The 21872-nt window shown below is 33.7% G+C and overlaps 4 protein-coding genes across 4 annotated transcripts; 3 read left to right on the top strand and 1 right to left on the bottom strand.

The window, feature by feature from the left end:
• The first annotated feature begins 6266 nt into the window (after positions 1-6266).
• On the top strand, positions 6267-7520 carry LOC137837009 (putative receptor-like protein kinase At5g59700). The gene has a single exon (XM_068645819.2). It carries the CDS (start codon positions 6297-6299, stop codon positions 7305-7307), a length of 1011 nt encoding a protein of 336 aa, XP_068501920.1. The 5' UTR covers positions 6267-6296; the 3' UTR covers positions 7308-7520.
• Positions 7521-7669: 149 nt separating this feature from the next.
• LOC137837008 (PI-PLC X domain-containing protein At5g67130) lies at positions 7670-10171 on the top strand. The gene is given in 6 exon segments (XM_090301145.1): positions 7670-8001; positions 8093-8215; positions 8531-8668; positions 8786-8884; positions 9003-9632; positions 9744-10171. Coding segments are annotated over 6 exon segments (1236 nt in total). The 5' UTR covers positions 7670-7914; the 3' UTR covers positions 9903-10171.
• Positions 10172-11814: 1643 nt separating this feature from the next.
• On the bottom strand, positions 11815-12775 carry LOC137837010 (uncharacterized). The gene is made up of 2 exons (XM_068645820.2): positions 12469-12775; positions 11815-12330 (listed from the first exon to the last, which is right to left on the bottom strand). Exons 1-2 carry the CDS (start codon positions 12652-12654, stop codon positions 12118-12120), a joined length of 399 nt encoding a protein of 132 aa, XP_068501921.1. The 5' UTR covers positions 12655-12775; the 3' UTR covers positions 11815-12117.
• A 5244-nt stretch (positions 12776-18019) lies between these two features.
• Positions 18020-21217, top strand: LOC137837005 (receptor-like protein kinase FERONIA). The gene has a single exon (XM_068645816.2). It carries the CDS (start codon positions 18343-18345, stop codon positions 21016-21018), a length of 2676 nt encoding a protein of 891 aa, XP_068501917.2. The 5' UTR covers positions 18020-18342; the 3' UTR covers positions 21019-21217.
• Positions 21218-21872: the final 655 nt, after the last annotated feature.

Below are 21872 nucleotides of genomic sequence, written 5' to 3'. Positions count from 1 at the left end.
AACAACTCAATGAGATGCAAACCCTATGAAAACAACATCACAATGATATACTAACCCTTCATCAACAAATCGCTACGCTCTAGCAGGATTGAGCGACCCACCAGTTTGAGCAACACTTACAACAACATATAACGCAGGAAGTTGAATCTCACCCTGCAATTCCTCCCATAAGTAGACAGATGGATACAAGTGGGGTACATTAGTAGACACATGTTTTATGATAAGATTCAATTGAATTGGATTAACACATGTTTGGTTTAGTTTAATCATGTATGAGAATTGAAGGATTATAATCTTTAGATAACTTGTGAAGAATTCATTGGTGAAAGAACTTGGGAGTCATCTGTTTTTCATTTATCTTATAACGTATATTATATTTTCTTGCTAAACAATCACGAACCCCTCTTTACTTTATTGTTATTGCTAATTTTTACTACTTGCAGATAGGTTATGAATACTGATTTCTTTTATTCACTATTAGATTCGTTGGAAGATGACTTGGATCATTTGACCACAATTATACTATCATCTCTTTGGTGTTAGATGATCTAACATTGTGTTAGACAATTTCCACTAAAATCATTTTAATTTGATTGTTAAACGACAATTATCACTGGTTATTCTTCCCCACTTTCTTCTTCGCATAAATGATTTTTTTTTGTTCTCTTCAATGGCGGAGAGTGAGTTTATGGCTCCATTGGTGACCTAGAGCTAATTTTCTTTGTTCTTTGTGAGTAGTTTGGTGTGGTGGATGTTTTTGTTCGATTGGATTGAGTTAAAGTTCCTCATTAAGGTTAGTTATCTAAACCTCCCTTTTGTTTTTGAAATTGATACATAGGTTGTTTTTTAGGATCTCAATCATGACAATACATGGATGTTTCCATTGGATTATCGTTGCTAACCCTTTTACATTGAAACTGTGCTATTTAGATGTTTAAATGTTAAAATTTGAATATTGAAATTAATTGTTAAAATTAATTTAATACAATAGATAAAAGCTAATTAGATGTTTAAAATTGAAATTTAAAATTTAGGAATGGTAAAGATGATAAGGTAAATTTTACATTTTTCATTACATTGAACATGTATAATTATATTTAGACTAACATATGTTTTTACTTTAATTAGAGTTGTGAGTGACACAAACATTGACGTGATTCCAATAACATGATAGAGATATGATATGAACATGTTATGGATTCAACAAGAGTTGGAATATGATTAGGCACTTTTTAAGAATTGGATCAATGTTCTTATCATTCAAGAACTCACCAAAACTCTAGTAACCAAGTCAAACTCACATAGAAACTCATATTTTGTCATATGAACCGATTAAAACAAGAAACAACACAAATGAACCAATTAAAACTCAAGGAAACACAATTAAAACCACTAGAACAACAACTACAATGAAACTACCGAATAAAAACACAAGACAAACAAGTTCTACCGATTGAAACATCAAGAAACATCAAAGACATGTTTTAGAGTTTGTTTTGGAATGGAAATGGAAGAAGGAGATGGAAAGAACAAGGAAACTTATGTGGTTGGAGCTCTTGGAAATTTGCACGCCACTTGAAGGATGATTGGCTTCAAGATGAGTGTAGTTGCTGCCACTTGAGAGACCAAGAATTCACTCAAGATAAGACTATAAGAGAAGAAGACACAAGTCTCTCTCAATTCACTCACCAATTTGGGAGAGGTTCTTTACTCACAAAATCAATCTTATTATTTCAAAGACCTAAGCCTTCCTTTTATAGGGAGGAGGACCGGTCACTATTACAAAGGAAGCTTACAAGAGAAGCTTTGCAAGGTAGCCTTCTTAACCCTTCCTATTCTAGCGCCTAAATGGAGAGTGAAGAGGCACCTTCTAGATTTTTCCTAAAACTAACGCCTATAGATGCTATACAAAGGAGGTGTCTGGGTTTCCCTCTTTAGCACCTTCCTAAACACTACTATGTGTATTTTTAAATTTTATACAAAAGAAACTATAAAAAGAGAAAACATTTGAAGCCTACTACCTAACTCTTTAGCTTTGCTCCTTGTAATCCTTTGAGGTAAAAAGGATGATGAGCTAATATGTCTTTGAGCATCTTGAACTTCAACCTCATTCTCTTCTTCTTCTTGATCTCCATCAAACATGTTAAGTGGAAAACATCTTTTAATACATACAACAATCACTATAACTTTTTTTTTACTTCAGGTAATACTAAACTAGGTCATACATATATAACAATTACCTAAACATAGAAAAGACATTGATTATATATACCACATTTTTTAAGCGTTTCCTGTAGAATGTGTGGACTAAACAATAAAATTGTGGCTTAAAAGTGACCACGGGTATAAATGTGACCTAAAAGTGAAAAAGCTAATATTTTTACAAATGAGTTATAAATAACTATAGAACATGTTTTACGTATCATGGATGTTTAAGCCACGATTTTGTGACATTAATCTTTAAAAAGGAATAAACCATATTAAAAAGTGTGGCCTAAAATTATAAAAATGTGACATTTAAGTGTGAATATTTTAAATCAAATTTAATTAAAGTTGCCTTTAATATAGACCATACTTAATAAAATGTGGTTACTTTAGTCAAGATTTTTGTAGATATTTTAAACTACAATTAAATTATGCTTTTGGATTCCAAATGTACAATATCTTTTGTTTTCCTTTCCATTCTCCAAACATGTTCTAAAATCTAAATCACAAGCCTCCACTAGTTTACAAATTGAAATCCAACCCAAGTTCTAAAATTAAAATCCAAATTATTAATATTATTATTATCACTAATAATTATTATTATTAATTACATTATTATTATTATTTTTCATATTATTATTTTTATATTATTATTAACAATAATAAAATTAATAATAATAAAAATATTAATAATATTATTGATAACAATAATAATTGGTGGGTCTATTAGTGTCTAAGTTCAAGAGGGGAGGGGTGAATTGAACATATAAAATTTTCGCAAATACAAACAGTTTTCAGTATATCAGAGGAAAAAGAACAAATTGTTTTTAAAAGAAACAGATTGATTCTTCATAACAGTCTAACACAATTTGAACTTGTTCAGATTAAAATTGCAATCAACAGAGAGGTATAACAGAATCAGATTGGTTAAATTTTACCAGTTTGAAGAATACAAATTATGCCAAGAAATCAATCAAGTTCATTCAACACAAGGTTTCAAAGGAAATGATTCTTTGTCAGGATTTAATGAATAAGACTATTTGTCCTTAAATCATTGAGAACCTCATATACAAGTACTGTGTTAGTGATTAGAGAACTTTAACAAATCAGGAAGAACAACTTTTTATTAAACCCAGATTTAACAGATTTGATTTCAAATGAACAGATTTCGTTCTTGACAGAATTAAATAAAAACCATAAACGAGTGCAGGGATGAGAAGAAAAGTACAAGCAAACTTTTATACTGGTTCACTCATACAGAGCTACATCCAGTTTCACCTTACTCCAATGTGGAATCCACTAAAACCAGTTTCAATCACTTACAAACACTACAGTTCTTGAACACTACAAGAACAATACAACCAATGCTGAAAAACCCTATTTCAGCACACCTTGCACTCCAAGAAACCCTATCAAGGAGTGACTAACACTTACACCTTTACAAACAAGAATAAAGGAAAGATAACACCTGAAAAGAAGATGCAAGAACTCAAAACTAGTAGTTCAATTGCTGCAGAACTGCACCAGCACCTTCACCAAGATTAAAGTTTTCCTAGAACAAGCACACTTGAAGATCCCTTTGGAAAACCTTTCAAAAATTCTTTTCAATCCTTCTTCTCACATAGAAAGTGTTTAATCTCTGTCAAAACCGTGATTTCTCAACCACCTTTCATGTGAGAAAAGCTTTTCTTTATATAGAAAACAGTTTCTAACTACTTTTCAAAAAATAGTTGAAAAGCTGTTATGAAAACAACAGAGTTTAAACTAAACAGATTTATTTTAGGAAAACCGCCAACTCAGCTAACTGAAATAACTGATTGAGTTGTACCTTTGATGCCCTAACCAACTTTCGAAAATCCTTTCAGTACACCAAAAGTAAACCTATTCTTTTATAGAGAAACAAATTTATTTTTGTGCAGTATCCTAATTTTTTGGAGAGAACTTTAAAAAGCTTTTGGAAAAACTTTTAACCACTTCAAGTGCTTGATCTATGCTTGGTTAGGCATCTAGGATATGTCATGTAGCAAAAGGCAACCTTGAATACACACAATCCTAAAGTACAAGATCATCTAAGACACATTGCAACCTACAAAGCAAACTAGCTAACATCTACATCAAACACACTAAGGTTAGGTAGTGACGAGCTTCATCCATCTTCAACAATATTATTAACATTTTTATTATACATAATGCTTATTGGAAATTTTCAGATTTTGATTTAAAGTCAAAACCAATTCAATTTTGTATAAAATCTACTTTGGATCCTGGGTTGAGCCGACGCAAATTTGAATTGTTCCTTTTGTTTTGTTTCATATTTACACTTGGTCACTTGGTGTATTAATTCATAAATTCAAAATTCTTATAGAGAAAACTAGGTGAAATGTAAATTTACGTAATTAACCTATATGTTGAATTCTTAATGTGTGTGAGTACATTGGTAAAAAAATGACTTATTTAAGTTATTTATGACCATTAACAATTCGACATATAGGTTAATGACGTAAATTTACATTTCACCTAGTTTTCTATGTAAAAACTCTTTGCATTTTTGTTGAACATTAGTGTGTAGGCATAAATATAAAATAATTTTATCTTTAAATAATTTTTTAAAATAAAAAATGAAATACATTTTACTATAAATAAATACAAAAACTATTTTGTAAATATAATTTATTTAAATCTTATTTTAAATTTTATAAATAAGTTTGCTTTAATTTTTCATATTTATTTTTTAAAATATACTTTACAAAGATTTTTTAAAATAATCCTTATTTACATGAGAGAGAAGGAATTGAAACAAAGTAATAAATATATCATGCATATAGGATTCATCCTATTTGTATAGGGTAAAATTTATAACTTATCTCCACTAATTAATATATACTAAAATATTTGTAAGATTAAAGACAAGACTTGAACTTCTTTCACTCCACTAATTCATAGACTAGCTCCAACTCATTCAAGATATTATAGAATATAGGGGAAAAAACAATAAAAACAAGCCACACATCCATCCAACTTCTAAATAGACAATTTAGTTGATATAATGTGTCGTCCCTTTTCAACTTTCGGCTATTTATAGATTAGGCTTCAAGACATGGCCACCATACATAACATCTGTATTCTCCTTTTACATTCAACAGGTAATTACTTTTTTCACACGAAAACCAATAATGAAAATTATCCAAATACATTTATTAGCAAGTGCTTCTCAAAACAACAAATATTTTCGTTAATGACTCAATTAATTCATTATTCATTGATATGTATAGGACAACTGTATTCATTTTCTATAAATGAATGACCCAAATGAATTTTCTAAATAAAAAGATACTTTTGAAAAGTAACGTGAACCATTTTGGATTTTCATAATTCCATGAAACCAACAGTGATGGTGAATAATGATTAAGTTTAAGAATATGTTTGGATAAAAAAAATCTAAATTCTTGTAATAGAAGAAAATAAAAGGTTCTTACAAGAATCGGGAGCTATTGTCTTCTCGATGCGGATATTAATCGACTTCTTAGGTGTTTATTGTCTTTGATCTCTAACAAATTTAAATTAATTAATTAAAATAATAAATATTATTACATGTATATTTTGATTTGAGTGAGATCAAGTTACTTATAATTGAAGTTGGATCCTATTAACATGAATATCATGATTAAATATTTGTATTAATACGACATGATGAACTAATCATGTTTAACTATGCAATTACATCCAAGATACATGGATCGAGGAGTATTAGGCCATATCCAATATATAAAATAAAATAAAATAAATCTAATAAAAAATTGAAATTAGTTTATAGAACTTCCATTCTAATAATTTATATAGAAACCTAGCTATTTCTATGTAGTGGAAATAATAACAAAAGTTGACTTTGTTTGTGCATGATAATTCTCACAAGGGGATGACAAATTGCAGCAATCGATGGCAATCACAGTCTGATCACAAGTTTTCAAGTCAAGCCCACAAATTTGACCACACGGTTCGAATCAAGCCATCCATAGCAGCAAGAACCATGAATCTTGTAACTAGCATTGACTTATATATGCTTCACACGCAATATTCCATTCCACCCCAAAATGGCTCCTTTTCCCTGTCTTCCATTTTTCACCACCACAAAATCCAAAACCACAAGCAACTGTATCCCAATAGAACAATTCTGTCACCGCTTCTCTCTTGCTGAGCTTCAAGCAGCCACAAATGGGTTCAAGCCCAGTTTAATCGTCAGTGAAGAAGGTCAATGTCAGGTCTACAAAGGCCACCTCAAAGGCCATGGAGACGTAGCCATCAAGCACTTCAAGACTAGAAGCCCAGCTTACGATATAGAATTCAGGGTCGAAGTCAAGATTCTGTGCCAACTACACCACCCAAATATTGTTCCTTTGGTTGGTTTCTGTGAGCACAAAAATGACAAGTTTGTTGTGTATGATTATGTCTCCAATGGAAGCCTCTACGATTGCTTGCATGGCACCAACAATAATGGTGGTGTTCCCTTGTCATGGATACAAAGACTTAACATCTGCATCGGGGTGGCTCGTGGACTGCACTACATTTACTTCGAAACCAAGATACCTATCATGCACCGTGCTGTGAAATCAAGCAATGTTCTTTTGGACCATAATTTGGTGCCTAAAGTGGCAGATTTTGGACTTTGCAAGAAGCACCCCCAAGAGGAGTCAAGGCCAAAGCCACCAAGAGTTGAGTTGAGGGAGAACTTGGAGGTTAGTTTGGAATACTTGGAGCCGGAGTATTTTATGACTGCAAGGTTATCAGACAAATCTGATGTGTACTCTTTTGGGGTGGTAATGTTAGAGATTTTGTGTAGGAAGAAAGCATGTTTTTTAACCCCAAGTGGAGATTGTGAGTACCTTGTTAAGTGGGCATTTGATGATGAAAGGAAGGGGGTTTTTGAGAAGATTGTTGATCCATCTCTTATTGGAAAAATAGCACCTGCTTGTTGGGAAGTGTTCATTGAGATTGTTCAGAGATGTTTGGCTTCAGTTGAAGAGAGGCCAACAATGGGTGAAGTGACGATGGTTCTTGAAAATGCATTTCTGTTGCAGAGAGAGCAGATGTGTGAAGGAGTGTAATGAGCCTAGAATCTGTGAGGGGGTCAATTCAAACTAATCTTTGAGTCTATCACTCGGTGTTACACTAAGCGACTCCCTCACCTTGAGGCGGGTTTCAATATGCATGTACATTTTATTTACGAGTTTATTTGATTATAAAGATAATCTTTCCTGCATTTCTGTTTTTAACATAAATGTACAGGGAAAAGTTATATATTTTGTTCTACCCTCATAACACACTTTCCCACGGAATTAAGTATATAACAGCATCAATAGTAGTTGATGAACCACAATCTTGTATTGTAAAAACCAAGACCTAGCACTCAAATAAAAATCCAAAACAGCACTTCAACTGTTGGTGTTGTTCTTTAAAGTAGAAGATAACTATGAAAAGTTGGAAAAACTTTCAGATTCTCGCTAGTGAAATACTATTTTGAGTTGCCTTTGTTTCAATAATTAATGCAACATAAATACATAACCTCTTACCCTTCGGCTGTTCATGAAAATTGAGAAAGCCATGAGTCCCTTCCACCGTTTCATTTTTAACATATATTAGATCTTTTGTGATTCTCTTTTCCTTATCACTTCCTTTTGGACACCTCACTAATTCAACTTCGTCACATAACAAATGGGTTATCTTCCCTGCTTGCTTTCGGTCATTATTCTTGCCTTGTGTTGTTGTGTCGATGCTGCTTGCTCTAATGGAAAATGCAAGGTTTGTATACCCTACCACCTCTTATATGAATCATGTCTTTAACTTTTCAGTTTTGAAATTAGTATTATATTTGTTTGCAATCTTTGATCAGCTAAATGATGAGTGCTCGTCTAATGGTGATTGTGGACCCGGGCTCTATTGTTTCTCATGTCCACTTGGGTTTTCAGGCTCTAGGTGTGTTAGATCTTCTGTCACAGATCCATTCAAGCTCATAGTAAGATTCCCATTTCTCCTTGGTATTTGCCTTATTTCACAAGAAACTGTCACAACACAGACATGGAGATAACAGCCCACCCAAGTTGTATGTGTCAAGCTTTTTGAAATGCCATCATTGAGTGACATAATTTAGAGTAGTAGAACACTTGGCATGGTTCTGGTTCTGGTAGAAACTAGTTCCATCATTTTAAATGATCTGAATATATATATAGACACACACACACATTCTCTTAGAGGGAAAAGGGGGGGGAAAGGACATTTGGGGTGTTTCATCTTAATCAAATTTTTAACTGCTTGTTTTGTCTTGGTATAGAATAATTCTCTTCCATTCAACAAATATGCATTTTTGACAACGCACAATTCTTTTGCTATTCATGGAGAACCATCTAACACAGGAGTTCCTCGAGTTACCATCACTAATCAAGAAGACAGCGTAACCCAGCAGCTAAAAGTATTATATTCATTACTACTAGGCTTATCTTCTGTTAACTTTTATGATATTCTGTTTCTACTACTTGCTAGGATGTTTAAGGATCTCTATTTTCTTCCATCAATGTTTCATCTGTAGAATGGAGTTCGGGGACTAATGCTAGATACATATGATTTTGATGGAGATGTGTGGTTGTGCCATTCATTTCGAGGCCACTGCCATGATTTCACAGCTTTTGTATGTAAAATTCATCTTCCCACTAGTGTTGTCTTTTGGCCCTGACTCTTTTCTCTAAAAGAACAAACATTTATGACTAACGAGTTCGATACACCCTAACTTTGTATTCAACAAGTAGGAACCGGCCATTGATACACTGAAGGAAATTGCAGCTTTTCTATCTGCCAACCCAAAGGAAATTGTCACACTCATACTGGACGATTATGTTGAAACGCCAAAAGCATTGAAAAAAGTCTTTACCGAAGCTGGTTTGATGAAGTTTTGGTTTCCTGTGATGAGAATGACAAAAAAGGGAGGAGACTGGCCACTTGTGAGTGATATGGTTGCTAAAAATCAAAGACTACTAGTGTTCACTTCAATAAGTTCTAAACAACAAAGTGAAGGTATTGCTTACCAGTGGAATTACATGGTTGAAAATCAGTGTAAGATTAAGATATCACCAACCATTAAGTTTTTCTTGTTCTTCACACAAACATTTTTATTCCTTTGTTAGTTTTCCATTTTGGTGATCTTAATTTCCACAGATGGGGATGGAGGAAGAAAAGCTGGAAGGTGTCTACATAGAAAAGAATCATCTGCTCTTGATGACAAGAGCAGGTCCTTAGTGTTGATAAACTACTTTCGCACTTTTCCACTTAAGCCAATCACATGTGAAGATAACTCTGGAGGTCTCATTGACATGCTGCAAACCTGTCATGATGCTGCTGGCAACAGGTGGGCTAATTATGTTGCTGTGGACTATTACAAGGTAGAACACTTTGGCATATTTTCTTTTTTACTACTAATTTTGTTGCTGCTGAAGCTGAAACTCTTGGACTCATTCATGCATTATTAGTTACAATTTGGGATCATTGTGCAGAGAAGTGAAGGAGGAGGATCCTTTAAAGCTGTGGACACTCTGAATGGGAAGCTATTGTGTGGTTGTGATGATGTCCATGCCTGTGTGGTAAAGAAATTTTCATTCTTTCTTTCTAGAACACAAAAGTTAGTACATGACTACACCACAATTGAATTTTGATTCTTTTTCATTTTCAGCCCAGAAAGCATAGCAAGTAGCTACAAGTTTCTTGTAATGTTTTGAGTCTCTTAAAGGTATTATTGTATGCCAGCGTTACCAGATGAGATTGATTACAATTGTGTTACACTAGTTACCAAAATATTATATGAATTTAGTGGCCATTTAATCCTAATATTATGTCATTGAAAAATAATAATAAAACTTCCACTCTAATTTATCAATCATAAGTTGATGCTAAACCATATACAAGTCAATTATGTCCACAACAGTTTTCACCAAGTAACAGTGAACAGTAAAAATTCACTGTTTGTTCTTTTAAAAAAAATCTGAGAGATTTCAATTTCTAATTAATTTTATAATGTCAAGTTGCCAAGTAAAAATAATAAATAAGTCTAATTATTTACCTAAAGTTAAGGATAATTCAATAAAGTTATTGCTATAATCCTCGCAGCAGCATACAATTTTCTAAAATTCTAACTAATTCTATGAAATATTTTACTTTCTCATTCAAATTTCTTAATTCTCCTAACGTCTTAAATTTCAAATTAAAAATAGTGATCATGCTCAATCATTCATCCAAAAATACAGATAACTAGATGAAGTTAATAGTTTTAACTTCCCATAATTACCAAGCTAACAACATACAATTTCTTAAATTTCATAGCTGATTATGGTCCCATAGATGAGAACAATAAGAGACTCGCCACTGTAGCTTGCACTTCCAACTGCATTTTTGTTTTCATAATCTATTGGATGGAAGGGCTCAAACCTGATCCTGTGACTTTTGTTGTCTCTCAAAGCCTTGGCTTAGCATTTGGTGCTATTTTGAAGATTAAACAGGCAACTACTCTAGCTTCTGTGACAAACAACACTTGTGTTTCTCATTGCTTGGGATACTATATACAACAAGCTCCGTTCATTGTATGGTTCAAGTATTTGAGCTACAACTACTACAGTTACAAGCTGCTTTTAGGTGTCCAGTATAATGAAAATGACTATTGTGAATGCTCATAGGGGGAGCTGTGCAAAGTTGCACATTTTCCTCCTATCAAATCAATGGGCTTGAATCACTTGTGGTTTGATGTGTGCATTATGGCCCAGGTGTTGGTGGGTTATCGACTAGTTGCTTATTTAGTACCGCATAGAAATAGTTAGATCAAAATTATGACGGAGCGCCCATACACACAGCACGAGAACTTGAAGAACTTTCATAGAAGTCAACTGAGGAATACTGCTAAAATAGTAGACTTTCGATGGAACTCATGTTATGAAAGTTTATCAACTCTCCCTAACCGGGTTAGATCTACAAGACATATTTTAATAGATTAATGAATACTAACTATGTTTTTTCTTCAACATAAATTCAACTACCTCAATGCAAAGGATATATGTTTATGTATGCCACATGATAAGAAGCAAGGGAAATAACACTATGCATTCTAATCAGCATCTGGAAGTTTAAGGCTGAATGCTCAGAACCGTTCCCTAAAACACAATTATGGTCATCGTTAGGCCTTTGAAACCACAACTTTGTTGTTTCCTCTCTCAACGAAGAATTTTGTCTAATTTATACATATTGTCAGAGTAAACAAAATTTATGCGCCAATCAATAAAAAATCTTCCTAAGTATGATCTAAATATAGTTATTGTAAAAATCAACACACTTATCATACAAGGCAGTCTGTGAATGAATGACGGTGTAAAAACTCTTTACACTCAGTGCATACACTATTTATTTACTCTTTTTTCTAATCGAGTGGAAATTATCAGATCTTTTGTAAAAACTAGCATCTATACCTATAAAAAATACAACCAGAGAACTTCTACAACATTTTCGATTACTGTCTATGCCTCATATCAGTAGTTCATACAATGAATGGAGGTTAGAAGAAAGCAATCAAACACTGCAAAATTGAGAACCTAACATTTTTTTTTTTCATTCACTGATGGACATAATATCTGAATTGTTTATCTGACACAGCAACAAATAAAAACAGATTTTGTCGTTCCTTGAACCAAAGAACAAGTATATCATGTAAGTCATGAATTTGCTAAAAGGGAATAGGGAGAGAAATCAAACTATATCAAAGGACAACAACAAAATAACCAAACCCATCTCAACAGGTTGTCACACAAACTTACTCATGAGCTAACACAAAATTTCGACCATCAAAAATCTAAGTTGGGTCCTTAAAAGGATAAGCATGTGGAAGACCTACTTCTTAGAAGGCTTCCCTTTCTTTTGAGAACCTTTCCCCTTTGTGCTATCCACTGAAGAATCCATGTTATTGTCCTTAACATTAATGGCACCCTGGCTGAACTCCGAAGACAGTATCTTAGCAATCTCAGGAAAACCAACAGTGTTTCTTCCACGCAACAATGTTTGCAAATTCTGCTCCCAAATCTTGTCCTTCTTAATACCAGGACTCTGCACACCAAACATAACAAATCAATAATACCCTAAATGTAACCTTACGAACTAGGAATCACCGTTATATAATCACAGTTATATAATCAAGTGCAAAAATAAGATTGGGGATGGATGAGTGAGGTAAGGGGAGAGAACCCGGAAATTGTAGAGCTTGATGAACTTGGAGAGAATGAGGGCAATTTCGGAACGAGAGTGGCGAGGGATTCCGAGGAAGGTGCAGAGTTCACTAGAAGATTTGCGGATCTTGGTGTTGCCGGTGCCTGTGATTTCTGCCACCGCTTTCGCCACCGTGGACATGCTCCTCCGACCCAAAGAACCCATTTTCGCGGCGCGTTATGGCTACTACCACTGTGCGTTCTTCTACGAATCAACACCAGTTATTTTTTTTTAATTATCTTCACTCCAACAATGAATGAATACTGTAAAAAAAAACTGTGGACTCAGACATACTTTTGTTTAAGAGATGTTTTTAATTGACTTTTTAAAAAAAATACATAAAAAAAATCATATAAATTTTAAAAGATTTTGTTATAATGTAAGTCTTTTTTTTAAAAAAAAACTATTATTAGAATTTATGTAATTTAAATTTAAGAGAATTTATAAAATATAAAATCATAAAATTTGAAAGGATAATTTTATGAATTAAAAACCATAAATATTTTGAATTTTATTTACAGTAGAAAGTATCTTTACCTTTTTTTTTTAAATTACAAAATCATGGAAGATAGTTGCTCAAGATGAAAATAGTTTATTTCATAGAGCTTTCATACAAGCTTCTTAGTGAACTTTCTACTCCACTTTGTCCTTCTTATCTGGAAGAGCTTCTTTATATAAATATGTTATATTGCTTACGACAAGTAGATTTACATTATTGTTCAGGCAAGTCTACATTATTATTCAGATTCCAAATTATTGTTATCTTGAAAAATCTTCTGGCTTTTTTTATTATGTTGAAAAATCTTTTGCTTCTTGTCGTGTCCACTATTGCTAGATGCTCCAACTACTGTTCTTTGATTTCTTTTACTTTGTCTTGATGTCAGAAAATGTCTTGGCACATTACGGTTAATAAACTTTTCAATAATACATGTCTTCATTGTAGATATAAGGATTGGACTGTGATGATCCATCATCAGTATTGGCTTTGTTTGAGCCTTTTGAAGAAGTAACTTTTTGAAGAGTTCTTTCAAACTCTTCTTTTGAGGTTGTTGATGTTAAGGCTGTCATTAATTGTTGTTTCTCTCTTAAGAATAATGCATCTTGTTTGAGTGCAGATTTATCTTTGCTTCTTGAATTATGTTTTATCCATTCTTGAATTTTGTTCTTGCACACTAATTTATTATTGAACTTTTTCCACCATTTTATCTTTATCTGTCTTGATAATATTTTGAATTCAACTCCTTCATATGGTTATACCAAAGTATAATCTCATACTACGATCCAAGTAATAGTTTGAGAGACTATGAAATATATAACCCTATATCCTGGTACAAATGTAGAATTTTGTCGAAAATATGACTATACTTCATTTATTTCTGTTGGAAATATTGAAGGTAATGATCCAAAGTTGACAAACCATTTTATAAACCACCTTGGGAATTTTAAAGATATTCCCTTTTGAACCAGATAAACTAAGAATGCTTCTCTGGTTTAACAAATAATATGTTGGTCCATGTATCCATATAATCATAATAACTATATTTTTGTGGATCAAATATTCTTGAAAACGATTTTTATTATGGAGAGGTTGGTTCCACTCTTGAGGGGTTTGGACTTGCAGGATTTTTATTTTGGAGAACTGGATATTTCCTTCATCATCCTTATGATGAGATACTTCTATGGATTCTGTATCCACCAATATAAATTCATAAAAAGTTCTGGTTTTGCATACATCTATTGGCAAATAATGGAAGTCTTGGGGAAATAGGTTTTCAGCTATTTGTCTTGGGTTTGGAATTATCCACGCTTTTTCTAATATTAGTATTGGCATACTTTTGAGTTTTTCTAAATATTCATTTGAAGGTATTGATTTTGGAAAGTATGTTGGGATAAGAGTTCTACCGGTAAAGTTCTTTAGGCTTATTAATACATTTTGGTAATACAGTGGAGTAAATCTATTTTAAGTTATTAAGGGGTCCGATGATCGAGGAGGAGTTTTTATAATTTCTACTAAGGTAAAGGTTGGTTTTGTGAGTGTTGCTAGTCTTAAAGATAATGAAGAGGCTGGTCTTAATGATATTGATGAAGAGACTTTATTTGATCCCAGTGTGGGGAACCATATTGAGTTTTATTTATTGAACTAGATGCTTTATTTGATCCCAGTGGGGGACCATAATCATCTTTCCTATTGGCTTGACACTCATATTGAAGCCTGTAAAAATTCTCTTATTAAAAAATCTGGCACAGAATTATCTTTTCCTTTAATATGTTCTATTTCAAAATCAAAACAAGATAATAAAGCTTGCCTTCTTGCAAAAATATGTTTAGAAACCAGATTTTGAAAATCTTTAGTTAAAACACTTGGAGTTGCTTTACAACCAATACAAATTAAATTTTTATTAAATAAATCGTCTTGAAAATTTTGTAAACACAATACTATTGAAAGTATTTATTTTTTAATAGTAAAATATTTTTGTTGAGAAGAATGCAGATACCGGAATGATATCTGACTACTTACTCATTTGATTTTCTTGAAAGCTTTTGTTTTAAAATTCCCCCATATCCTAAATCAGAGGGATCTATTTCTACAAAAAAGAAAGACTTCGGGGTCAGGTATTCCTAGATAGGGTAGCTTTCTAACTATTTCTTTTATTTTTTTATGGCTTTGGTCATATCATCATTCCAGGCTTGGAGGATTTTTTCTTAATATTGCATATAAAGGGGCGCAAATTATTCTAATACTGGGATACAATATGCTATATAATATTTTTTATATATAAAACTTTTCATGTTATGCATTACTAAACAACTTGACATTTCAGTTAGGCTGACACCTCAAGTAACAACAATCATCTGCCATCACATGAAAAAAATATTATTAAAATAAAAATACAAAAAAAAATATGGGAAGATTAGACCAAAACCCCATATGTTAACAAAAGCGATACATAGGTAGACTATATCTATTTATAAAGAATTCTAAGAACAAACTAGATGAAAGCCTATTATACCAATGAAATGATTCTCTATGAATAAATCATAAATTAACCAACTTATTAACACACACATTCCCTTCGCGAAAAATATGTGTAAATCTGTTATATAATTTACACATCCTAAAAATCTCTGCAGCTGTTGTTTTTCTTTTATTTCTTCTGGAAATTTATTGGTAAATTCTAATGATCTTCGTATAGGTGCCATATTTCCTTCATATATCTCATATCTAAAAAACTAATCTTTGTTTGAAATATTTTTATCTTCTTTTCTGAAACTACCAATCCATTTTCTTTAATTATTTTTACAAATTCTTCGAGATTTTTTTATGTTCATTAATATTTTTAGAAAATATTAAAACATCGTCTAAATATATTATAGAAAATCTCATATAAGAATAAAAATCTATTATTCATAATATTTTGAAGTTCACTAAGAGCATTTTTTAATCCTTGAGACATTATATTCCATTCGTAATGTCCAAAACGTACTACAAAAGCATATTTATATTTATCTTTTTTCTCTATAGAGATTTTATAGTATCTTGATTTTAAATCAAAATTTGAGAATATGTAGCATCATGTATTCCTTTCATTAGGTATTTTTATTGGTAATAGATATCTAATCCATTTTAATACTTTATTTAATGTTTTATAATTAATTACTAACTTTGGTGCTCCTCTTTCTATTTTTAAGGTTTTCATCACATAAAACTCCGCACAACTCCAAGGTGATTTTGAGGTCCTTATTAATCCTTTATTTAGATATTTTTAATTTTTTTTTTTACAATATTCCAAATGTTGTGGGTTCATTTGTAAGCATTTGTTGGTATTTGTTTTGCATCAAAATTATATGGTAATGAGATGGTATATATTTTTCTGTGCCAAAAGGCTGTGAGATTTGTTTTACATATTTCCTTTTTTATTTTATTTTTCGTAATTTTTAATAAGATTTTTAAGATTAGGTGTTTTTAGTTGCTCCTCTATTCTTCTAAATCTGATTTCTTTATTTAATATATTTATCTGTTTTTACTTACTTTTTATAGGAGATATTGAGGATTCTCTTAATAGATTTAATTCTCTGGTTCTAGAAGATTTTATAAATTCAAAACATATTTCTTTTCTTAAGGTTTGAGTTATAATGTTATTTGGGGGATTATTCCTTCCTTGCATCTATTTGGGATATTAAATATAGAAATAATATTATTTTGATAAAACAATCACTAAAATAAATTCAAATAACATATGTTGTTGAAATAAAGTGAATATTTTTTAAATATTGAAATAAAAAGTAAAATTTAAACAAGAAACTAAACAAGTAATTAAATAAAATGAATAACAAAAACAAAACCGCGTTTTAAAACCTAACTTCTTTTTATTAAAACAATACAAATCTACTTCAAAAAAATTAGCCTAAAAAAACTAACTTCTATTTGCAATGGTCAAGTCAACAATTAGTGTCCCTTTTAATAGATTATTTAGTCATGGTTACTTCTTCGACATGCATGGTGGACTTAGAAACATTCATATCTGAATTTTTTTGTGTGGAAAACTAAGGTTTTAAAAATATTTGAAAAGTAACATGATGAAGAAAATGAATTCCACCATGGAGTCTTGTGAAGAACACCAAGTGGGAAAAGTCCATGTTTCAATAGAACACTCAATTATTGTATGATTTTTATTAGTGCCACTACCACTAGAGTACAACACTGTCCAAAAGATATCAACCCTTCACTTAGGCATCACAAGATAAGTATTAGTTACAAGACAAAATGATGATGTTACCACACATACTTGTTTATTTGCAATCTCAATTTTAATTTCTAAATTTTTTAGCTAAATGTAAATGTAATCAATTGATAATTCCATAAATAAATCGTTTATTTCTATGTTGAAATTACTAATACAAGTATTTAATTTATTTTTGTAATGTAACTAGCTCAACTTGTAATGTATTTTGATATTTAAAATACTTTTTTTCTTCATCGTATTCCTAATATTAAAAAAAAAACATTGTACACCGTATAAATAATATCTCATAGTATTTTTAGTGATAAATTTTGTCAAAAAGATTCACTTACCATCAACCTAATAAATTTTTTTTGACAGAAATAAACCGGATATAATTAATGAACATGGACAAAATGCGCTATCGTCTAGAATGATTATGAATCACATGTGCACGAGTGATGTAGAAAAACATCTGCATGAAAGAACGTAAAATGTTACTGTTCTTCTAAACAATATTTTATCAGATTAAAAAATTATAAAAAATAGAAAATGGGATAATTTGACTAATGCATTGTAGAAGTTGGAATGTATCTTTAATTTAATTTAGGAGTGGTAGTAATAAATAAGAACTTCACTTTCACGTAATTTATACAAAAAATATTTATAATTGTCCTGTTAAAAATATGTATAAAAGCGCGTCTTGGACATTTTTTAAATTATTTTTTCATGATTTTCAATGATATTTTTAATTTTGAAATGAAACTGATTGCAAAAATCCAAAAGAAAATGTAGAAAGTAAGGGATTATTCTTTTAGAATGTGAACAAAAGCTTGGTAATTGTATAGACAAGACAAAGCTGAAATTATCAAAGACTAATCTTTGTTTTAATTTCCTCGTTCAAAAAAAAAAATGTTGTATAACAAAACCGTGAAACTTTGTGTATCAAAGTTGAAGGAGTCAAAAAGAGATGACAGAGGGACCAAAGCAAGAATCCTATTTCGCCAGAGCAGTCGTCTCAAGAGTCTTCCACTACCAACACTATCTCCCGTGTTTCATAGCAACTACCTCACTCACCAATTAATGTAATAACTACTAAATCTTCATACTTTCATTCACTTTTTTTCTCTCTATGCAAACCATGACCATCTCCACATTCACTTTCTCCTTAACACTCTTCTTCTTCCTTCTACACTTCTCCCTACACCTCCACGCCTACACCCCGGAGGAAATTTTCACCATCAGTTGCGGCACCACCGGGAAGTCCTCCGACGGTCAAAGAAGGTGGACCGGCGACGAAGACACAAAGTACTTATCTTTCAAAGACGGCTCCGTTTCAGAGAAGGCAACAAGACAGTCTCCTTCCACCAATCAAATCCCCTATTCCACTGCACGCTTGTCCCGTTCCCAATTCAACTACTCCTTCCCCGTCTCCCCAGGCCCCAAATTCCTTCGCCTCTTCTTCTACCCTGCCGACTACCCTAACTTTCCCCGGAACCAAGCTTCTTTCACCGTTCAATCCAACCAATTCACTCTCCTCCACGCTTTCAACGCCTCTCTTAACGCCGACGCTCAAGCCACTGAGACTATCTTCCGAGAATACGTGGTCAACGTCAACGACGGTGAGGGGCTTATCCTCACCTTCACTCCCTCCAATTCAAACTCCTACGCTTTCATCAATGGAATCGAGGTGCTTTCCATGCCAACCGATTTATATTACAGCCTACCAAATGAGTTAGGCTTCACGCAAGTCGGAAGCGGCACGCTCTACAACGTTAGAACCAGCGATGCGCTCCAGACTGAGTATAGAATCAACGCTGGAGGCCAAGAAATCCCGCCACAAAACGACACCGGTTTGTTCAGGGATTGGGCTGACGAACAACCTTATTTTATTAAACAAAATCCAAAGAATAATGATCTACCAGCTGACATCGATGGGAAGATCAACATAACTGTGAATCCCGATTACGTGGCACCGAAGGAACTGTTCAGAACAGCGCGTAGCCAGGGCACAAACGGCACTCTGAACAAAATGAGCAACCTGACTTGGGTGTTCCCCGTTGATTGTGGCTTCACTTACGTTCTCAGACTCCACTTTTGCGAGCTTGATCCTCTTATCAATGACATCGGTGACAGACAATTCTTCATTTACATAAATAGCCAGTTGGCTCAAGATCGTGCAGACGTAATGAAATGGAGTGCGAAACGAAAAGGCCTAGCTGTGCACAGAAACTACGCCGTAATGATTCCCATGAATGGTACTCAGAAAAAGTTTAATCTCTCGCTTCAAATGCATCCTTACGAAAGCAGTGTGGATACGGATTACAGCGACGCCTTCCTGAACGGTCTCGAGATCTTCAAAATCAGCGAAGCCGGTTCAAACAACCTCGCCGGACCTAACCCGGACCCGGTTCAGACTCCACAGAACAACAATCCCGTCCAAAAAGGAAAGTCGAGCAGCAGAAGTGCAACGACGATAATTGGCATAGTAGCAGGGGTGGTGTCTGGCGTCGTTTTGATCTCGCTGATCTTTTTCCTTGTCGTGTGTTTCCGACGCAAGAGAACCACACAGCCAAAAGATTACAAAAATTCAAAGTCTTCCGGGACTTCCAAGTGGGGTCCACTCTCCTTCGCAACGACCAAGTCAACCAACACAAACTCCTCTCTACCGTCCGATCTCTGCCGCCACTTCTCCCTCGCGGAGATCAAAGCCGCCACCAACAACTTCGACGAAGTCTTCATCATCGGAGTCGGGGGATTCGGCCACGTGTACAAGGGCTACACCGACGGCGGTTCCACTCCGGTGGCCATCAAGCGTCTGAAACCGGGTTCGCAGCAGGGTGCGCACGAGTTCATGAACGAGATCGAGATGCTCTCGCAGCTCCGCCATCTTCATCTCGTGTCCCTAATCGGATTCTGCAACGAGATGAACGAGATGATCCTGGTGTACGACTTCATGGCGCGTGGCACCCTACGCGACCATCTCTACAACACGGACAACCCCGCCATCCCGTGGAAGCAGCGGTTGCAGATCTGCATCGGCGCCGCGCGTGGACTCCACTACCTCCACACTGGCGCGAAGCACACGATCATCCACCGCGACGTGAAAACCACGAACATCTTGTTGGATGATAAGTGGGTGGCCAAGGTGTCGGACTTCGGACTTTCCAGAATCGGACCAACGGGTATGGACAAGGCTCATGTCAGCACCGTGGTGAAGGGCAGCATGGGATACCTAGACCCAGAGTATTACAAACGACAGCGTTTGACGGAAAAGTCTGACGTGTACTCTTTCGGTGTGGTGCTGTTCGAGTTACTCTGCGCCCGTCCGCCTCTGATCCGAACGGCGGAGAAAAAACAGGTGTTACTGGCTGAATGGGCAAGACACTGTTACCAAAACGGTACCATTGCACAGATTGTTGACCCGGCATTGAAGGGTAGGATCGCAGCTGAGTGCTTGAAGAAGTTCTGCGAAATTGGGGTGAGTTGCTTGTTGGACGACGGAACGCAGAGGCCGTCGATGAACGACGTCGTTTGGATGCTGGAGTTTGCCTTGCAGCTACAAGAGAGTGCAGAACAGAGGGAAAATGCTAACGTTGTGGGTGGCGAAAGGGTGAATGAAAGAAGAGATGAAGGTATGGAGGATTTGTTTAGCAGTGGAACGAGTGTGGGCCAGGTTTCTGATTTTAACAAGAGTAGTGGAACGAGTGTGGTGAGTGTTAGCAGCAGTAGCGGAGAGTACAAAGAGAGTGATAGAATGATGTCTGGAACTGTTTTCTCTGAAATTGTTGACCCAAAGCCACGTTGAGGAGAATCAACCACTCCTCCTAAAGCTCACACCATTTATGTGTTTTAGTTACCTTCAACTGTCTCTGTACATTGCTTCTGTCTCTTCTCAATGAAGACAGGTCCAAAGTAAGCCAATTTCAAGCATTGCGTCCTTAATTATTGTAACAATTTTCATATTATCAGATTTAATGATAATAATATTGTTCTAAAAGTTCTAATTTGTTTCTGTACTTTATTCAATTTATGCATTTTACAATAATAACACATTTAATTCTCAATTCTAAAAAAACTAACTCTTAAATTAATTTTCGCATCCTAAAAAAAAACACTCTTAAAAAATCATGCTAATGAAGTATAACTTAACGTCTGATAGAAAATTGGGAAAAACGAATTTGTGCTAAAGAGAAATTGTAATAATTAGTATCTGATGTTTTCTCTTTTTAAGTGCAAAAACTGTATATTGTGCAAAAACTGTATATTGAAATAGTTGTGTTTAGTAAAAGAGTATTTGAAAAGTTAATGTTTTTGGTACTTATTTTTTCCATATAAGTACAAGTTTTCTTTTATGATATTACATTTTCAGTCCACGTTTTAACTGAGGTTGTATTAGGTAATATATTTGAATAAGTAAGATTAGTTCTAAATAAAGAAATTTCAAATTAATATGAAATTTCTCCATAATGAAGTAATTCAAGTTGTCTATTATTTTTCTGTTAAAATAAAAGCAAAAGTTGATGGAACTTTAAATATAACATAACAAAAGTACATAAAAAAAAAACTCTTCAAAATTAACTATTGATTAACTAGCTGTTAATACGGATGGCACCAGGTGTGTGCTGCGAATTTGATTATTTCATGCTTATTATTGGAGTA

This window comes from Phaseolus vulgaris, chromosome 4 (assembly GCF_051622355.1).
Source record: "Phaseolus vulgaris cultivar YP4 chromosome 4, ASM5162235v1, whole genome shotgun sequence".
Classification (NCBI taxonomy): Eukaryota; Viridiplantae; Streptophyta; class Magnoliopsida; order Fabales; family Fabaceae; genus Phaseolus; species Phaseolus vulgaris.
The sequence above is the reverse complement of the archived record's forward strand: the minus strand, read 5'-3'. Positions and strand labels throughout refer to the sequence as shown.

Bases quoted from the DNA above. Each gene is read 5' to 3' on its own strand.
- LOC137837005 (XM_068645816.2), top strand. From the start codon at position 18,343: ATGCAAACCATGACCATCTCCACATTCACTTTCTCCTTAACACTCTTC.
- LOC137837009 (XM_068645819.2), top strand. From the start codon at position 6,297: ATGGCTCCTTTTCCCTGTCTTCCATTTTTCACCACCACAAAATCCAAA.
- LOC137837010 (XM_068645820.2), bottom strand. From the start codon at position 12,654: ATGGGTTCTTTGGGTCGGAGGAGCATGTCCACGGTGGCGAAAGCGGTG. The intron at 12,331-12,468 runs GTTCTCTCCCCT...TTTGGTGTGCAG, and splicing joins TCAAGCTCTACAATTTCCGG to AGTCCTGGTATTAAGAAGGA.